The 18,102-nt window shown below is 40.0% G+C and overlaps 2 protein-coding genes and 1 long non-coding RNA gene across 10 annotated transcripts in view; 1 reads left to right on the forward strand and 2 right to left on the reverse strand.

The window, feature by feature from the left end:
* LOC137862533 (uncharacterized) overlaps positions 1-18,102 on the reverse strand; it is a 453,236-nt gene that overhangs the window by 359,561 nt on the left and 75,573 nt on the right. The gene's annotated exons all lie outside the window — the stretch shown is intronic.
* Positions 1-18,102, forward strand: part of TMCC1 (transmembrane and coiled-coil domain family 1) — a 143,596-nt gene that overhangs the window by 301 nt on the left and 125,193 nt on the right. For 3 of the 7 annotated variants that reach the window (XM_068694677.1, XM_068694678.1, XM_068694679.1), the window contains exons 2-4: positions 5,945-6,085; positions 15,453-15,571; positions 18,002-18,060. The gene's annotated coding sequence lies outside the window, so the exon portion shown is untranslated. Of the gene's footprint in view, positions 1-141; positions 433-5,772; positions 5,792-5,944; positions 6,086-10,492; positions 10,621-15,452; positions 15,572-18,001; positions 18,061-18,102 lie in introns of those variants that run through there. The other 4 variants (XM_068694682.1, XM_068694680.1, XM_068694681.1 and 1 more) reach the window with 4 other exon arrangements.
* Positions 7,714-18,069, reverse strand: TRH (thyrotropin releasing hormone). 2 transcript variants are annotated; one of them, XM_068694710.1, is made up of 5 exons: positions 17,956-18,069; positions 12,530-12,608; positions 11,712-11,745; positions 10,466-10,683; positions 7,714-9,716 (listed from the first exon to the last, which is right to left on the reverse strand). In XM_068694710.1, exons 4-5 carry the CDS (start codon positions 10,659-10,661, stop codon positions 9,130-9,132), a joined length of 783 nt encoding a protein of 260 aa, XP_068550811.1. In that variant the 5' UTR covers positions 10,662-10,683; positions 11,712-11,745; positions 12,530-12,608; positions 17,956-18,069; the 3' UTR covers positions 7,714-9,129. The 2 variants fall into 2 exon arrangements, with proteins under 2 accessions (XP_068550811.1, XP_068550812.1); XM_068694711.1 differs by lacking the exon at positions 11,712-11,745.

The following is an 18,102-nucleotide window of genomic DNA, read 5'->3' on the forward strand; positions in this document are numbered from 1 at the left end:
GGGGCCGGCGGCGGCTGCGCTGCCCGCGGAGCGGGACGGGACGGGGCGGGACGGGGCGGGACAGGACGGGACGGGGCGGGGCGGGGCGGGACGGGACGGGACGGGACGGGGCAGCGGGCGCAGCGCTCCGTGCTCCCTGTCCCCTGTCCCCTGTCCCCTGTCCCGCCGCTCGGTGCACCGGCACGGGGAGCGGTGTCGCCGCCGTGCCGGGCCTGACGTCCGCCCCTTGCGCCGCCCGAGCTGTTGAAAGGGACGCGTTGGGGCAGTGCGGGAATCCCGCTGCTGCTCGCCTCTGCCGCCAGAGCGGTCGCGCACATCGACGGCGAATCCTTGCAAATCCCCCCCGCTCCGGCGCTGGTTCCTGTTGGATCCCGAGGGGCAGGAACGTGCGCTGGGCCGCGTTCTCCATGAGGCAGGGGAAATCATCGGAGGGTGCGGTTATCCTGCTGCTCGCCCTGTTAGAAGGACGGGTTTGGAGGCAGAGATTTTCTTAGGCATCGATGCTCGTTGTGCTCAGGCGTTGCCTGCCTGTTTTGGGTGGGTTGTCGCGGCTCGTGGCCCCCAGTCTCATGCTCAAGGCTTGGCTGTTCAAAACCGTTCTCAGCAAGGGTCGTGGAGGGGGGTGTACTTTCCGAGGCATAAGTTACAAGCAGATGCTCAACTCCCAGGGACTTCAAATCTGAGCTAAAAGATAGCAGGTGGTTCCAAACGGGGCAAGTGGTTCACCTGCAAACTGTTTTGGTAACTGTTTTAATTTTTTTCACATTCGTGCAGCCTGGCCACTGTGGGCTGACTATTACCTGACCACCGTCAGCGCCTTGTCACATTATTAATGAATCTGACCTGCTTTGTATTTATAATTCCACCATCCAGCAAAGCGTTACAGGAAATCAAAGTCTTAAAGCTGAACTGATTTAACCACAAGAGTAATTTAATTATATAAATAGACTCACTGAATGTTTACGTATGCAGTTTCCTGTTTAGTATTGTTATACTCTACTTTTCAAAACCATGCGGTCATGATTCAGTTATGAAAAGAGAAAGAGGCAACTGTGCAAACAATAAGGGCTGTGAGATCTGTGCTTGGATGGGAGGAAATGAGAAGGGTGACAGTGGAAATAAGTTAAAAAGGTAAGAGTAGATGCAGGACTTGTGATGGTGTGTCTTTAGGTATTTCTGTTTTCTTGTTCCTGGTGTGCGCGTTTTGTTCTTGTAATGAGAAGTGTGGCTCTCTAACGTGGGTGTAAGGAAGGGACAAGAAAAGGGGTAGGGGGAGAATGGAAGAAGTGGCTGTCACCAGATAGCACAACAAGCATGACTGAGAGCAACTGAGGACCTGCTAGGGGACTTTGCAGTGGATTTTACAGCCCATAGGGCTGCTTAGCCATTTGTTTTACTTCTTCTTTTTTTTTTTTTTCTCGCCCCTCTTGCAGCACACAGGATAATCCTGCTTATGAGCCGTAGGGCCCTCGTGACCCTGGCAGCTCCATCCTCTCCCGTTCTGTCATTCAGAAGTAGTAAGAGTCAGGTAGTAGGAAGAGGGACACTGTTCTGAACAGCAAGCTCTTTCCTTAAATCTGCTTTTCTCTGTGGCGTCAGTAATTGCTCATTTTCAGCAGGGTGGTTTTAAAAGCTCCACACATGAGGGAAATGCAGTGATTAAAGTCCAATAGCCTCATATTGGACTAAACAGTACAGTGAGAAGGACTGTTACAGCAAGTTGTGATGAGGTTGACAACATTCTGGGATGTGTACTACAAATCAAACATTGCACTCACTGAATCTTTAGTCAACGGTGTTCTTTTGCATGTTCTGCCTTTGACTACAGACCATGACAGAGCATTTCACCAAATGCGTCTTTCTGAACTACAGATAAAAATACAAGTTGTGTCAGTCGTTTTTGAAAAGAGAAATCTCATTCAACATTTTGAAACAAAAATGCCATTTGTTTGCATGTTTCTGAAGATAAATAGTCTCTAGCACTTTCTAAGGAACTCACTCCTCACTAAATGATTGATCTAATATCATTTGGATCTTTAGGAGAGTATGAGACTGGCAGAGAATCTCTCATAAGGTGTCTCTCAAGGAGAGTTACAGAAGCAACAGATAAAGTTAGCATGCCAGATGTAGTGATATGTTGACTGGTGTCCATTCCCAAAGCAAAATCTGGACGTATGTATCCCTGCTAAAGTGGTGGGAAATAATCTAGGTTTGTGCTGATGTCAGTGAGAATAAAATGTAGCTGCTTGTTGCTTGCTCAGACTCCTAACACTTTGCCAAGCACAGGGTGTTGAAAGAATGAAAAAATCCAGGTCAGCCTAAAACAATCCAGTTTACACTACTAAAAGAAAATAAAACGAACATTTATTTGTGCTCATCCAGCGAGTTGCAATAAGGAGATGGTGATAGAAAACAATGATCTGAAAAGTATCTGGGTACGCATTAAACCTTACTGAAATGCTACAGGTGCTGTGGCTTGTTTGTGAACCTGTATAATAGAGTTATGACACAGGAAAGCAACGTGTTCTAAAGACTTGCTCAAGAAGCAGAGTCAGAAGCCAGACACACTACTTCCTTAGTCCTGCCATTGGAATGTAAAAACTCAGCCTGCAAAACCCCACTGCCATTATGTACCTCCTCCCACTCTGACACTCAAAATCCTTAGAAAACACTGAGTAATTAAGTTGAAAAATACATTTGTGAGCTGTTGGAATACCTAAAACTGAATTTTAGGACGCTAACTTGGTAGTTGCTACTAATATACAAGAGTAGAGACTTTTGTGGGGATGGAATTTAGAAGATGGAAACTCTCAGTCCTGTAGCCATAGTGCAATTCTGTCAGAAATGTATTACAGTTAGGCTCGCTTATGCTCTTCAACTTCTTTTAATAACCTTAGTGGCATTTGGAATGTAAAATAATGGAAATTGATCCCAGCAGGAGTGGTAAGCATAGACTAGAAGTATTTCTGAATAATACCTGTCTGCTTCTCAAGGAATGCAGTGGAACATCTATGCACAAATAAGGGTTATTCATTGGGAAAGAAAAACAAAAAAAAAAAAAAAAAAAAAAAAAAAACAACAACAAAAAAAAAGAAAAATAAGTGTTGAGTTCAATATAGAGTTAGGGTGGAAGCAAAGAGTAGAAAATGAGAATGTTCTTCCTAAATTTTCCCTAAACTGAACAATTACTTAATCTAAATAAATGCTGTGTTTTGAAATTGACCTAAATTCGATTTTGTAATTTAATGGTAATTTAATGGTAAACTTAAAAAAAATTAAATCTTCTGAAATTGAAAGTTTTGTTTTTTTCCAGTAACCCACAGATTTTTTTTCAGTAAGCCAAACTGATCACAGTTTGTTCCTTAGTTTTTGATTATAGATGGATGCCAACCAACATTTTCCGTAGTTTTTGTTCAGAGTACTAAAAAAATTGTGTATTTGTCACTTTAATGAAACTCATACATTCAATATACTCAATCTGCTTAAAGTAAACATTTTGATACAAAGCAAAGTTGTTTAATTAGTCTGCATAGAGAAGATAGAAGAAGCTACATTTCCATGCCAAAACTGTGTTTTTCCTGTGTTTTTCCTGTGTTTGCAGACTCATCAATCAAAATTGACAGCATGATTTGTAAGAGCTGCAGCTGACAACTTTTTGAATCCCATTTGTCTGATTTGCCTATTAACTGCTTCAGTACCAGCAGGACAGCAATCTACACAAATTCATCTGCGCCCTTAGAGCAGAAGAACCTGGCATATTGGTCCTGGGTGTAGTGGAATGTCACCACTTTTGAATATAGTAGTTGAATTATAAAGAGGAGTGGAAGATTCAAAATTCCCACATGTTCACATTTTGTTTAATGTTGTACCTATAGGATCGGTACACACCATCACGACTAGGCTGTCATCAGTATTTATTTCAGATTTCAAGCAGACCCATATTTGGTTGCATCTCATGTCTTCTTTTTCCCCTACAGGGTTGCTTGTACAGCAGCCAATTCCCATCCTAGCAGCATATCTGAATTTAATAACCCTCTATCTACCCCCATGTTACACAGAAGGAGGAGGCTGCTTGGCAGAGAATGATTTGTGGTTCTTCTGCAGGGCTGTAGTTTGTATCAGATTCATCACAACCTGCGTGTTCAGAGACCTTCTTCTAATGGTGTGTTTGCTTTTTGTCTTGACTGCTTTGGCTCTGAGAACCCTTCATAATGTCTGATTATGTTTTTCATTCGTCTTGGCTTTTCTTTTTCCTCCTCTCTCTTTACAGTAGCTTATTCAGACACACCATAGATCAGTACCAGTTTCAGAATCAAGAGGGAACTGATGCTGGAAACATATGCTTCTCTGTGAAAATTAGTTAAAGCAACAATCGTATTTCAGACATCCGTTTCAAAGCAGGTCACTTTCCCTTTTTTTCCCATTCATTACCTCATTTTCCATATTCCTGGCAGCTATTAAAGTATCTATACTGAATCATACTCAGTTGCATCTGGGTAGCATATCCATTACAGACAGCAGATGACGATAAACTAACTTCCTCTGATATGGCAAATCGGATCCTGGTTTACCTCCATCACATTTTGCAGGAGTATTTCTGTGTTTTCCAGATTTTCCCTAGTCCCAGTTCCTGTGAACATGAGAAGGCACAATTTCATGGGCTGTGAGTGAAGGAGGAGGGCGTCCCCTGAGTCACTGAGTGCTGCCCTGTCAGGCTGTCTGGGATGCTGCTTGCTTGTCTGGATCTCTAGCTGCTGGTTCAAACCAGCGTGGCTGAAAGGGACTCCAGAGCTGTCTTTGCCTTTTGGCTAGGATCAATCTGTTAGATTAGTGTCTGATGCTCCCCTCTGTCAGGGACCTACATCACGCTCTAGCATGCCAATGTAATCTGTGATCTAGTAAGATTTGTTTCTTATTTACCTTCCCCCTCCCTCCCCACCTTCATCTCATGTAGGCAGACAAAGCGAGTTGGCAGATAATTGACAAATATCCCTTTCTTTGTTTCCTTCTTAGGGCTTTTAAGCTACAGTGGTTTCGTCAAGGAAAACAAAATACAAATGTCTTCACACAGCTCTAAAAGTAATCTCAAGGCCAGCAGATAAATTGGTGTTCTCAAGGAATTTTCCCAGTTGTTTTTACCAAATGTCTCTGTGCTCAACTCAAATCCTCCCTCGTTATCCTGTAGGAGTGGGCTTCACGTTGTTCATGTTGGGAGGGAAGTGGGACTTCTGCACTCCAGTGAACATAGTCTGTACATCTGTTTCCTAAAAACAAAGATTGTCCCCCTTGCACCTCTTCTGTCATGTCTCTGTTCAGACTAGACTCACCCCTCCTTCCGTGCTTCCCTTCCACTTGACTGTTTTTGATCACAGTTTTTATTTATAGTGGTGTCCTGACAGGTACTTTAAAATTGCAGTTGGACGTTTAATGTTAACTGAGTGAGTTACCAGGCAAGCAGTGACTCTGCTTCAGCTGTGGCGGTGATGTTTTTAAACTTTCTTCAACTGAGAGTCGTTAAAAGTAGCAATAAAGGGGTTTGTTGAAGCTGTATGTCCCTTGGAAAGACTCAGCACATGCTAATTAGAGTGGTTTAGCAAAGAGATCAAGGCTGGTAAGTGTGTGGGAGGGGGCCCAGAGCAATAGTGGTGAGAGGAGTTGAAAATTGCAGGAAATGTTAATTATACAGCTAATTCCCTTCACCTTTCCCCTACCTTTGAAAACAAACCTCATTTTGAAGACACTTGTGTAGGGTGTTGTTTAGGAATCAAATTCCCTTATGTCTTAATAACTGGTAATATACCAGAAATGTGAAATTGGTGTAGAATAAACAAAGAACTCATCTATGCAGCATTGTTGTAATTAGATCTGGAAATAAGAATTTGCATGCCTGTGGTGCCAGATCAGGGCCAATACACAGCTTTGATTTTTTGTTGTCTATATCCAGGTTCTGCAGAAGACGAGGGATATTTTTCCACTGACTCTTGTGATCTTTGGACCAAGTCTGTTCCTTGCTGTTGTTCCCCAAGGGCTCACAGACAAGCAGTGTGCTCAGGGGGCTTTGCCACTGGAGGCAGAATCAGAACGTGTAAGTACATTTACACGTGTCCCTGAACAAAGCTGGTAACACATAGATACTTGCATAGATGTTTAATTCTAATAAAAAGTGACAGGGAAGGGAAGGTATAAAATAGAAATAAGGTTATATGAGATGTGCAGTTATCAAATTCTTATTTTATAAATAAGAAGTACATATCTGTGTAGTTCGTGTTGCTAAGGGATTGTGCTGTATTTGCCATTCAAAGAAGCAAAGCATTACAGTGCAGAAGCTGGTTCCTTTCTGGTTAGTCAAAGTGAAAAGCTATAGGCCTAGATGCTGGATAAGCTTGTCAGCTCAGGAAATACTCAAGCACTCAGAACCTAAAATATAGCTGATAGAAAAATTAGACTTACATAAAATCACTTGTGCTAGCTCTCACTGGCCACATGGAGAGGACGACACATACCTTTCTTTTTAGTAAGTGGTTGGTTTATTGATAATAAAGTTATTCTGAGAATTAGCAGTAACTGAACATGGTGAAACAGCTGTTTTTGCTGCACATTAACTACTTTGACCTGGGCAGTCATGCTTCTCTCCCTGACCCAACCCTGGCTTTCTTGTAGCAGTTCCAGCAGCATCCTTGTCTTGCAGGAACTGTGTTGTGTTTTTGCTGTTGCCCGTATTTATCCACTTGGTAGTGTTTTTGTTTGTTTGTTTGTTTTTTTCCTTATTTTGGACATTTTATAGCAAGTGTTCTAGTCTTGTGTAGTACTACTGATCTGTAAGAAGCACCGATTCATTGCAGGAAATGGTATATGAAATGGTAATCTTTATAGAAATCTTTTTTTTTTTTCACTTGTGAAATGAAACGAGCATTTTAGAAAGCACTGTATAGAGAAAACTTGCTAAAGGAATTCGGAGTGTACGGTTATGTTGCTAGCTACCTCCTCTGAGGATTTGTTCAGCACTTTTTAATTAGAAAACCCCTGTCAATAAAACAGGTCTACCAGTTGTCACATACATTGAACAGTACGTTGTCTCCAAAGGTAGAAACTGTTTGACAGACCAAGTGGAGTGTTGATCAACCTGGGAGTATCTATCTTCCGTCAAACTTGCTGAGATCGTTAATTATTCTTTGTTAGGGTAATTAAGTCATATGGAGGAATTAACTTCTATAACAAAGGATGTGCTCTGAGGCAGAGAGTGGGGAAACAACCGTTTTTAGAAAGAACACTCAAGGCATATAACATGTTTTGATGGTATTGAGAAAGGTGAATGTGAATGGAAAACATACTCATTTGTTTAAAAAAAAAAAAAACAAAACACACATTATAGTGAAATACTGACATGCTCTAACGTCTTTGAGTGTACAAGAAAAAATGTGACCAACTCTGCACTCTGTAAATGTGCATTAACTGCAAGAATCAGTAAATCTTGTGTTTAGCTGTGACCAGGAAATCGGACTTCTATTTTTGTTCTCTCTACTGCTGGTACAGTGAATGAAGTACGTACCTCACGTAATGGCATCTTTCTCTGACAGTAGAAACCTTGAATAAAACACACAAAAGATTTCAGTGTTTGCATCCCATGGCGTGAACAGTGCAAGCCCGTGTAGAAGTGTTTTAATTTTGTATAAATTGTTTATACAATTCTATTTGTTTCTGTGTGTGCGTGTACAAACATAGTAATCGGTCACATCCAGTAGAGCTTAGCTACAGCAAAGCCATCCTGCAAGCACAAGACTGGTGAAATTAATTTTTTCTTCTTCAGTGACTTGCATGTCTGCGTGTCTTGCTGTATGTTGCACAGAATCATGGAATTGAGAAGGTTTGAGCAGGTAGATCAGTCAACCTTTCTTCCATTGTTTAAAATGAATCTGCCTCAAACTTAAACCATGTTTTACTTGCCAAGATCATTCTCAAACAGTAGAAGTTCCCAGTGAGCAAGGTGATAGGGGTTAGCCCAGATCTTTGTACTTGTGTATCATACAGGTAGAAGACTGAAAAAGGGAATATATATGCAAATCACCCTTCCACTTCAGTAGCAAACCAGTTTTAGGTGTAAACGTGGGCTGACCAGCATGCAAAAACTTTCCACTGAAAAATATCCCTGGGTGTTCATTTATTTTTGTTTAGCTTGGGTTGGTTTTAAGTTTTTCACTCTATTACAGTATGTTTTGCACCACCAGAAAGGACACCCAGAGTTTACTATTGATGTTTATTGAACCATTCATATCAAATAAATACTTTTGGGAGTCTGACCACAGAAAGGAAAAGCATTCCTTTGAGAGGGGAAAAATCAGAAATCTGTATCAGAAGAAAAGATAGATATCAGAAAGAAAATTTGTTTCAATTTTAAACATCTAAGGAGAAGGCGTGATTTCAAGGGGAGTGACTGAAATGTGGACACACCAGGGTGGGAGTTCTAGTTTGGGGTGTACACAGCAAAGTTCACAGCTTGGGTTGAGTTGCTCTGGGATGCGTTAACCCTTTGAACTATGCAGCCTCCTAGATGAAATGATTCCTTGGTGCAGTTCCAAGGCAAACTATGAAGCCAGTCATCTAATCTTTTGCACTTGGACATTCCCTATCTCTGTTCAGTGCTTACTGTCTAGATAGATTGTAGTGCACAGGGTCTCATTAATGTATCATTTAGAATTGAAAACCTACTCAATTTCATTTTGAAATAATTTGCATGTTATACTTTTTTCTTCCAATTCATGTACTGATTTCACTGACATGAGAGGAAGCCATGCAATTATTCTTCTTGAGTAGCAGCTGAACAGATATTAAAGATCCTGTTTAAGACCGCACATAGGATTATTCTGGGGTCTAGGACCATAAGGAACAGAGCACTCTTAACTTCACAGAGTGGGGGAGTCGAAGACTCTCAGTACTTGCCTGGGCCATTCAACTGATTGCTTCTGTTCCGTTACTTTAAGTGTGTGACAAAGCCATTAGCTCAAATGGGGACACTCACTCACTGGAAGGTAGTGCGGAGATCAGCAGCAGGAAGCCAAAAGGGAGTGAACAGAATTTTTTAGTGTTCTGGCAATTTACTTCACCAAATGCAAATGATACACAATTACTTTCTCATTCCTCTGTTTCACTCTCCCATGTTGATCTCCTTCCTGGGTGCTGACGTTTTTCTTCTACCCTGTCTTTGCTAAATTTTTCTGGTAAATCAACCCACAAGCTGCCTGTGTTACAGGTGGAGGACTCCTGAAGGTCACAGGGACCTGCATAATCTGGGTTATCGGTATCCCAATGCCTTTTTCCAGGGTGCTGGCGTTTCTCCCCATCATGGTCACTTATGTCTAGCTCATCATTCCAGCCTCTCTTGCTAGGATGCTGATGTTTATGCATCAGATACCCTCTCCCTGGATGCTGTCTTTTGGATAACCCATTCAAGTAAGTCAGACGTGCACTAGGGATGTCCACATGTTGGTCCCACGGCGACCTTCTGCCAGGATGCTGTCGCTTTTTCAGCTCCAGATAGCTGGCAAGGTCGTCTTCTACCTCCCTTTTCCCTGGATGCTGCCTCTTCTGAATGTCTCCATAAGATGCTTCTTCCTTGACATCTCTTTTTCCAGGATGCTGTCTCTTTTCCAGGTCGCTTATGTATCTTTTTCCGGGGTGTTGTCTTTTGGAAAGCCATTCTGGCAGAGGGGCATTTAATTCTGTCAAAGGGAAGAATAATGTTAACGAACCTCCATAATCCTCTCTAAAGAAATGTGAATTTGTGGAGTTCTACAGTGCAGATTATAATCTGTTGCTCATTATACCCATTTATTTGCACTGGTAACTGTGTTGTCTTGAATTTGATTACTCTAGATGGTCTCTGTCAAAACAATTCTGGCACTTTTTTTTTTTTTTTCCAAGGGTAGATTGATACATTAGGAACTAGGTGCAAACCAAGTGGGAAGACATGCAGTAACAAAGGGTAATGTGTTGGTTGATTTAGACTTCGCAGAAGCAAGTCAGATTCAGGTAAAGGTGTAGCAGGGTGAATAAAAGATGCTGGGTAGACAGAAGAAATCAGCTGCAGTAACTGGGAGCAGAGAGGGGCTGGATACAGCATGAGATAGAGAAAGGGCAGGGTTGAAACACAGGTAGAAGCAGGACTGTGGACATTTGAATGCTAGCTCAGTATTTCCAACAGCCATAAGTATCTCTTACTTATTCTTTTTTATGCAGCATCTTACTCAGTGATGGTGTGGCATTGCCTAAGGTAGGAGGTAGTAGAGAATAAAGCGCCTTTTGAGAACTGTGTCAGTATATTACAGCAGATGGGCTATCCCTCCCTTTACCTTAGTTGGAGTAATAAATATATGCATTAGAATCTGGGAAGTAAATACATTGGGTCTAATAATCTCAGCCAAGAAATACACCAGCATTACCAAAGGGATGTACCCAGTATTACATATACCTTTATTCATCTCTTCTTTCTTTTCAGCTTTCTTGAGGACAGACTGAAGGATGAAGCTTTCAGATCTCTGCAGGATGTTATCCAGGGGTCTTCTTCCCATGTTCTCACTTGCTTCTGGAAGGGGCTGCCCCCCATTGAGGCAAACACCAGACAAGGTCAGGCAGAGGAGTAGCAGTGGCAGCTGGATAGACAGCATTGTGAGACAGGAGTTCCTGCAACTTCCATGGGAGAGAGAACAACAGGGGAGGAGGATGGAGCAAAAGAATTCTAGCAATAATAGCCATATTGCCAGACACTGAAAAAGAACTACGGCATTGTTGTAGGGATTGAAGTCTCATATGAAGGTCCCTCTTGATTTCTGTTACAGACCTCTCAGTTTATTTTATATTCTTCAGAGAATCTGTAAATTCTTCATAATTGAGACCAAGTACTCATTCATTTTTTTCTGGCAGTATAAATATGAGCATTTCAAACACCTAGCTTCATGATACACAGATGATCTGGAAAACCAGTGATTTTGCTCTGCCTTTTGTGAAGAGGCAAAAATAATTTCCCTATTGAACCTTGTATTAACTGTTGTCCTACATGAGGTACACACATGTAAACCTACACTAACAATCTCCAACAGGCAATTTCTTTTGCCACGGGTTTATTTTAAAATAATGTGGTTTACAACACTTCCATTCCACCTTCAGTTAAAGTCCAGCTTTAACAGCCAGGCTTTAAATATCTATTTCTATATATTTAAGGTACTTGTGTGTTTTTGCATTTGCCCATATAAGAAGATAGCTGTGCTATCTTCTGTTAGTTAGGGAGGTTTCTTGCATTGTGAAAGCAGCTAACATCTTTTGCAGAGACAATAATAACCGTATCCTCTATTACCACTCGCCTAGATAGCAGGTGTTTTTCTATTTCTACCAGCTAGCACTGGAATTCCTAAAGCACTTGCCACTGATTTATTTTCCAGTAAGCAGACTTCCTTCAATAGAATGGAATATATCTTTAATATTACTATAGCAATCATTTAGCTTAGTTACATCCTCAGAACATAAAAGAAATAAACAGTGTTAACAAGTTCTATGCATTTTTAAAATAGATGAGTATATTATCATATTGGCAGGTTTCTATCACCTCTGATAAAGTCCTTGGATAACAGCCCTAAGAATATCACATAGGCTATTTGGCTTAGAACAATCTTTAGAAGGAAAGTTAGAATCAGCTAAAAGGAAATGATTTGATAACTTACCTGGTTTGTAGTTTCAGATTTTTGCTAGGTGCATCTGGCAAGAGATAGCAAACAGCTTTAAAGGATTGAACACATCTGAGCTTCAAAGTTGCCCTTTTTCTGCTACAGACACATGCAGTATCCAATAAAACTGTTGCTAAGTTCTCTTTGGACGGCTTGTGTCGCCGTACTTATACTGTACTGCCTCTGGACCCTTTATGCAAATAGCTGTGAGGTAATGTAGGTGATGTGTTGTTGCTTTTTTTTTTTTTTTTTTTTAACTGATGTCAGAGATCTGCATTTTGAATGCACTTTAAAACTGTGATGGTTATTTGCTGACTTCCTTATATCTTTACTGGACCTGAATGGAAAAACCTGCTGTTTTTTCCATTCTCCAAAGAGACTGTGTTGAATTTTATGTAAACCATCACAGAGAAAAAGGAGAATTTTTTTTATTTTTTTTTCTGCTTAATAAAAAGAAGCTTGTGTATCTTCTATTAAGCAAATACTATGGAATAAATGCAAAGAGAGAGGTAATTTATCAAGCTAAGGAAGAAAATTTAAAAATGTAATTGATTATGTTTAAATAAGTTTATACAATGGGTTCTTTTTCTGAATAACACTGAACGGTTTCTGTCTTAGAATTCCATATTTTCTTGGCATAGATTTTCCATAAACAGTATGCTAGAATACAGATACGTAGTGTTAGATATTAAAACATGGCCAGGACACTGGCATTTTAGTACCTCTCTAGGGTGCTGTGCCACAGCCTGAGACACAAGGCATTTTGGCAATACTCTTAAAAGCACTGCACTTAAAAGTGGATCCATTATACTTACAGGTAATGTGGGTCTTCACGTGGCCTGTAAGATTGCCTCTGCTGCTACTCCAGTTAGTTTTAAGTTGACTCTTGCTGGCCTATGGAGCAAATTCATGCAGGGCATGTTTGACGCATAAAGAAGCAGTAAAAATCTCCAAATCTCTCTTTCCTTTCTGTTGTCCAGGATTTGTAGCTCTTGCACCATTTCAGCTGTATTTTGGGCAACAAATACTGGGCATAGGTGAAGAAAGGCATCATTTTACATCTGAACAGATAATGGAAATACTCCATAAAATTAAAAACAGATGAAGTTAGTTGTTTTGTTATCAAAGTGGCTTACTACCCATCTGAATTTAACAGAAAATGGTCATCTTGTGGAGCTTTTCCCCCTACCCCATTCAACTTTATGTGACGGACCAGAAAATACATAAGAGCCTTGTTTTCAGTTCTTTGCGAAATAAAAGCTGACGTTCTTGGAGTGACTGTAGTGGAATGCAGCTATTACCTCAACCTTCTGCCCTGAGAATGTCATCTCTTGAATTTTGTCTTAATATCTCAGGAAGAATGTATCAAAAATTGTATATAGATGTGCCTTTTGATATTAATTACCCTGTTGTAATTTGAGAGTAGTCATGGATGTCAGTGTACTTGTTCCAGATTTGCTGAAGGGTTAGAGTTTGGGGCTCATGGCATTTTAACTGTATCTCTAACGATTATATCGAAAATGGAATCTATTTTACTTGTTTGGATTTCTATGGGAGCCAAATTTTTCCTTCAATTTTACTATGGCTAGCCTTAGAATTTGTCTCTCTCTGATTTGTAATGATTCATATATTGAACTGAGTTTAAAAAAATCCTCCTGCACTTTGAAGCATTGCTCTTGAAAAAAGATAGATGGGAAAAACAGAAGTTTAAATAGCTGAAACACTTTCATATATACAAAGCCATATAGTAATATTAATTCAAGGAACAGCTAAGAATCTGATATTAAAAATAGCCTCCCATATGAATGTATTTCATCTTAGCACTGAGTGAATGAGTCGGATTTCACTTGTGGTACAGCAGTTGACATACTGAATCTCTTGGCTACCAAGAAATGATAGGATTGCTAAGACTTGTACTTTGAAAGAGTGCAATTTAATAAATCTTCACTTGACACATATCTCCAGTGTGAGAATCTGTACAAAGTCTGAGTTGGAAATAATTCTTAGCATGCAGTTCTCCCTCCAGTCTGAAGTTAATTCGGACAGCATAGAATGCTTGCATGTGTAGCTCAAGCTTAGGTACAGCAGGAGCTGTTCCTCGCAGAGACCTTTTACTGATTCTCTTAATGCACATGCAGCAATTTGGCATGCACGTGCGTGGTCTAATGCACGAGATGCACTCATTGCCCAGTCTGCTGACTAACCCTAGGTTATTTTCTTTGTAAGACTGTCCACCCATCGAAAACCAAACAGTGTCCCCTCAATTTCTGTGGACAAGCTGACAGGTCTTGTTCTCCATTATAGTATTTCTACCACAATCAAATACTAATGCCATAGATTTGGGAGCTGCTATTGCATCAGTCACTGTGAGCCTCATAAGGAGTGGCATTCACTTTGCACTAGCTGCCTGGCATTTCCTGGGTGTAATAACTCCTTATGGTGTCTTATGATACCATACCTGAGTTTAAAAAATTAATTTACTGGGCTATAAATTAAAGTGGGCATAGATGGAATGAGAACTGCATTTTTAAATATTTATTTCAAAAAGTGAAACAGTACAGTAAAGTTGTTAAGAATTCTGTTGTTAGCTCCCTACAAGGCTTTCTTAATAAGCTGTTAAGCCAAGCATGCCTTCTAAATTAAAAAAAAAAAAACCACAACATAAATTACAACACGGATGTTTTTGTCATGTGTTTGAAGGCTTCAGTAATTCCGAATAGTTTTTTAATCTCTCTTTGTTACAGTTTTTTCTTCACTTAATCACGTTTTCTCTGTGCTTTTTAACATAAAAGATTTGGAACGAATTAAGCATTGTGACTAGCATCTGTCACATAAGAGTTTATTCTTGCTGTCTCTTCCCCAAGGCAAGAAGAGTGTAATGCAAATTGGCTTGTTTGTCAGGACTTTTTAAAAAACAGTTTGCATGAATAGCTAGGTTCACACATACTAATATATATATGAAGAAGGAAGGCCAAAATTGTATCTTGCCCTTGGAGCAAAAGGTGGGGTTTGTACCAACTATGTTCCAGTGGAGTTTTTCCTTGAGTCTTGGGCCAATGCCTTAATCTCAATGGGATGCTCTTTTACCTGCACAGTCCACCAGGCATCTGGGAGCAGTCAGGAAGCTCTAGTGTCAATGGATTTAAGCAGTCCTCTTAATCCTCTTACACTGTGGGCATTGCATCTTTAACAGCCATGCTTGAAAGCTGTTCTCAAAACTAAGTTTTTTTGTTTTGTTCTGTTTTGTTTTTCAGGCAAGATATATTTACAAAGTATTTCAGTTTTCATACCCACCATCCCAGACAAAGCTAGTGTCACTCTGGTTAAAATGTTGTCCAGCTATCATCCAGTTCAATTTAGCATTCACAATTTATGAGAGAGGTATAAGGTGACTTGGTTACTGCATTTATGTCCTTGTACATGGGGAAGATAACAGTGGGGAGATTTCTGCCTTTATGCTAGTAAAAGCATAAGAACTAGTACCTGGAAACTGAGGTTGAACAAATTGAATTCAGATTCCTTGCTATGATGGTAATTAGACAAGGAAGTAATTTTCCATATGTAGCCTTGGTATTGCTTGGAAATTTAGAAATTATTTTTCTTTTGGCAGGTCAAATGTTTTACTATAGCTTCACTATAGTCAGTAGCAGAGCATGTCACATCCCAGTTGGTATTGTTGTAGTTTCATCAAAAAACAGAAATAATGAGGATTAATGATGCTTTTTCCATTCATTTCAGTACTTGGGAAGATAAAATCTAGGAGTGGAAATGAAGGCATCTCCTCTACCATGGACTTTATTTCTTCCAGTACTGAGTCCCAACATTGGCGCTGCTGCTGCTTACTACAAGCATTGGAGGTGAGGAAAAGCTTGCTTCTGATATGAGATCCAGGGCCGTTTTTAAGGTAGCTGCTAGTTAAATACAGTCAACTGAATTGTCCAAGAAAATCTGGTGAAATCATTAGAAACTCGACTGGCTAATGCTGAGTATCACTTGAAATGTGACCAGAAAACGGTGAGGAACAAAAGTGAAGGGCCAGATTTGAAGGCTCTGGCACTTTCAATTGACTCTCCTTTCAAAAAATTCCACAAATGGCAAAATGTTCTGCTCTATCTGTAAGCCCAAAAGTTTTGTAGTTTTGCAGACACAAAAGTGTTGAAGCTTAGTTTCATGAATTCCTTGAAACAAATACAAAATCCTTTGAGGAAACTTAATATAGGAAGAGATTAGGTATTCTATTTTAAATAATGAATAGGACAAGTATTGAATGAGATGAGGACATTAATTTCTGTGCAGGGATGCTCTTAATAGAATTACTGAGTAAATTCCACGTGGAATGCACACAGCTCGCTTCACTAGTTGAAATCTCTAAAGGCTAGGGAAGGCTATTATATTAGAAGGGAGGGGGGGATATCCTGTGTAGCATTAAAACTTTTGCTAAAAGGAATATAAATAGCATGTTGCTTGTATCAGCTAAATTGTTTTGTAGTTTCATGAGGAATCAAAACCAAAGCATTATTTTATTAATCCCGCATACTGGCTTACTGATAGACTTTTCAATACTAAACAGCATATTATGGAGTCAGAACTTGACAGGCTTAATTGTATACTTAAGAGTCAGTCTAGCTCACAGTTTATTCCTTCTGGGATGGTGGCAATTTGGAATTAAAGATCTCAATGGATTCACTGTACTGTTGTAATTAGTTTGTAATTATCTCAGTAATGTTTATGCAGGGTCATTTCTGTAGTTTTCTAATTGAGAGAGAACACTGTAATATGGAAAGAAAGTGGCCATCTTCAGAAAGAGTATCATTGTGCCTTGTCTCTTGCTCCAGGGACGGTCCAAGATCTTTCAAAACAAATAATGTCATTTCATGAAACAAGACCCTATACCACCAGGCATCAAAACCAACAGCTTCCCAGCCTGTTGTTTTCTCACAGCTGCTAATAGCAGCAATCAAAAGATTCCCTGCTTTGTTCCAAGCAGGGAATTAGTCATTGGACAAAACAAATTTCAGCAGTTTGGTATACCTTGCCAAAATTTTGCTTTTAAGCTGTGGAGAAATTAGTGATACAGAAACAAGAGATTCAGGGATATTTGGTTTGGTATGACAGAAATGGTGGACATTCACCTTCCTTTTAAGAAGCAAGCCTGATTGCCACTGTCAAGTAACTTGTAAAGTCAGTGGAAGGTTTGTAAATACATCACTGCTTCCCATTGCAATTAAAGCAGAAACATGCTTGTTTCTTCTATGGTGTGCCTTTATACTTGCTGCTAACACATCCTAATTATGGTGGAGAAAGCATAATTGGATGTGAAAGGAGTAAATTTGAGTGCAAGAGAAGAGGCAACAAGAAATTTAGTGTTTTGCACAAAGTATTTGAAAATACTAGTTAGGATGTTAAAGTTTCCAGTCATGAGCTTACACCTAGTTCTTCTGTCAAGTTCACTAGGAATTACCAACACAGCACATGGAAAAATCTCACCTGACAGTCCCTGCTTGTTCAAATGTCAAAGACACAAGGCTCAGAAGCTCCTGATGGTTTGGCGTACCTAATGCATGCCCAGTAGGTAGAGATCAGAGACCACAGTGGGAGCATGAATAAGACTGAGTAAAAATAGAATGAAATGGTCCAGAACTGGCCCTTGTAGCTGATGGTAGAACGTCTTCCTTTTTGAAATGCCTAAGTTTCTATAGCTGCTTTAAAAATAACTGATTTTATTTACTGTTGTTGCTTTCTTTTGCTGTAAAAGGCAGCAAGCTATTCAGTGGTATATTCAGCAAAGCAACCTCAAGCTTTGCTTTAAGAATACAGTGTGAATGTGGTTTGGTTTCATGTTGACCACATTGGTCTGATAAGAAAGGGAAGTGGTGCCAGTGACATGACCCCATCAAGAAGCCAGATCTGTTTGTGCCTGCCTATATACAGTACCCAAAAAGCAGCTATTCTTAAGGGAGCTGCAGCTCGGAATCAGATGTAGAGAGGAATTCTGACCAGATATTTGGTGTTATTAACAAAGTTAATTACAGGTGCCAGTCATATCAGCTGAGGACACTGAATTGGATAACAGTTTGTTCAAGTATTGCTCCCTTCCTCTCCTTGTTTCTGTTTGCCTGTATGCATACGTTATTATGTGTGTGTTTGTTATGGATAACCTGCTCCTGACTTGTCTTTATTGGTCTTAATAGTTACTAAGTTAATTGGTCGTCTCATTTTCTGAAGGCTTAAATTTGCTTACCTTGTGTTACTCTTCCTGCAGTAAGACTGGTCATTTTATCTTTTAGGTTACTGGTTGTTAAGAGACCTGTGGTGCAGCAACAGTGAAGATCAGAATCCCATCATGGTAAGTACTATACAGAAGTAAAAATGAGAATTTACATCCTAA

Source organism: Anas acuta, chromosome 11, assembly GCF_963932015.1.
Source record: "Anas acuta chromosome 11, bAnaAcu1.1, whole genome shotgun sequence".
NCBI classification, from domain to species: Eukaryota; Metazoa; Chordata; class Aves; order Anseriformes; family Anatidae; genus Anas; species Anas acuta.

Bases quoted from the DNA above. Each gene is read 5' to 3' on its own strand.
- TRH (XM_068694711.1), bottom strand. From the start codon at position 10,661: ATGCTGTCTATCCAGCTGCCACTGCTACTCCTCTGCCTGACCTTGTCT. The intron at 9,717-10,465 runs GTATATGTAATA...TCCCTTTGACAG, and splicing joins GAAAGAAGAGATGAATAAAG to AATTAAATGCCCCTCTGCCA.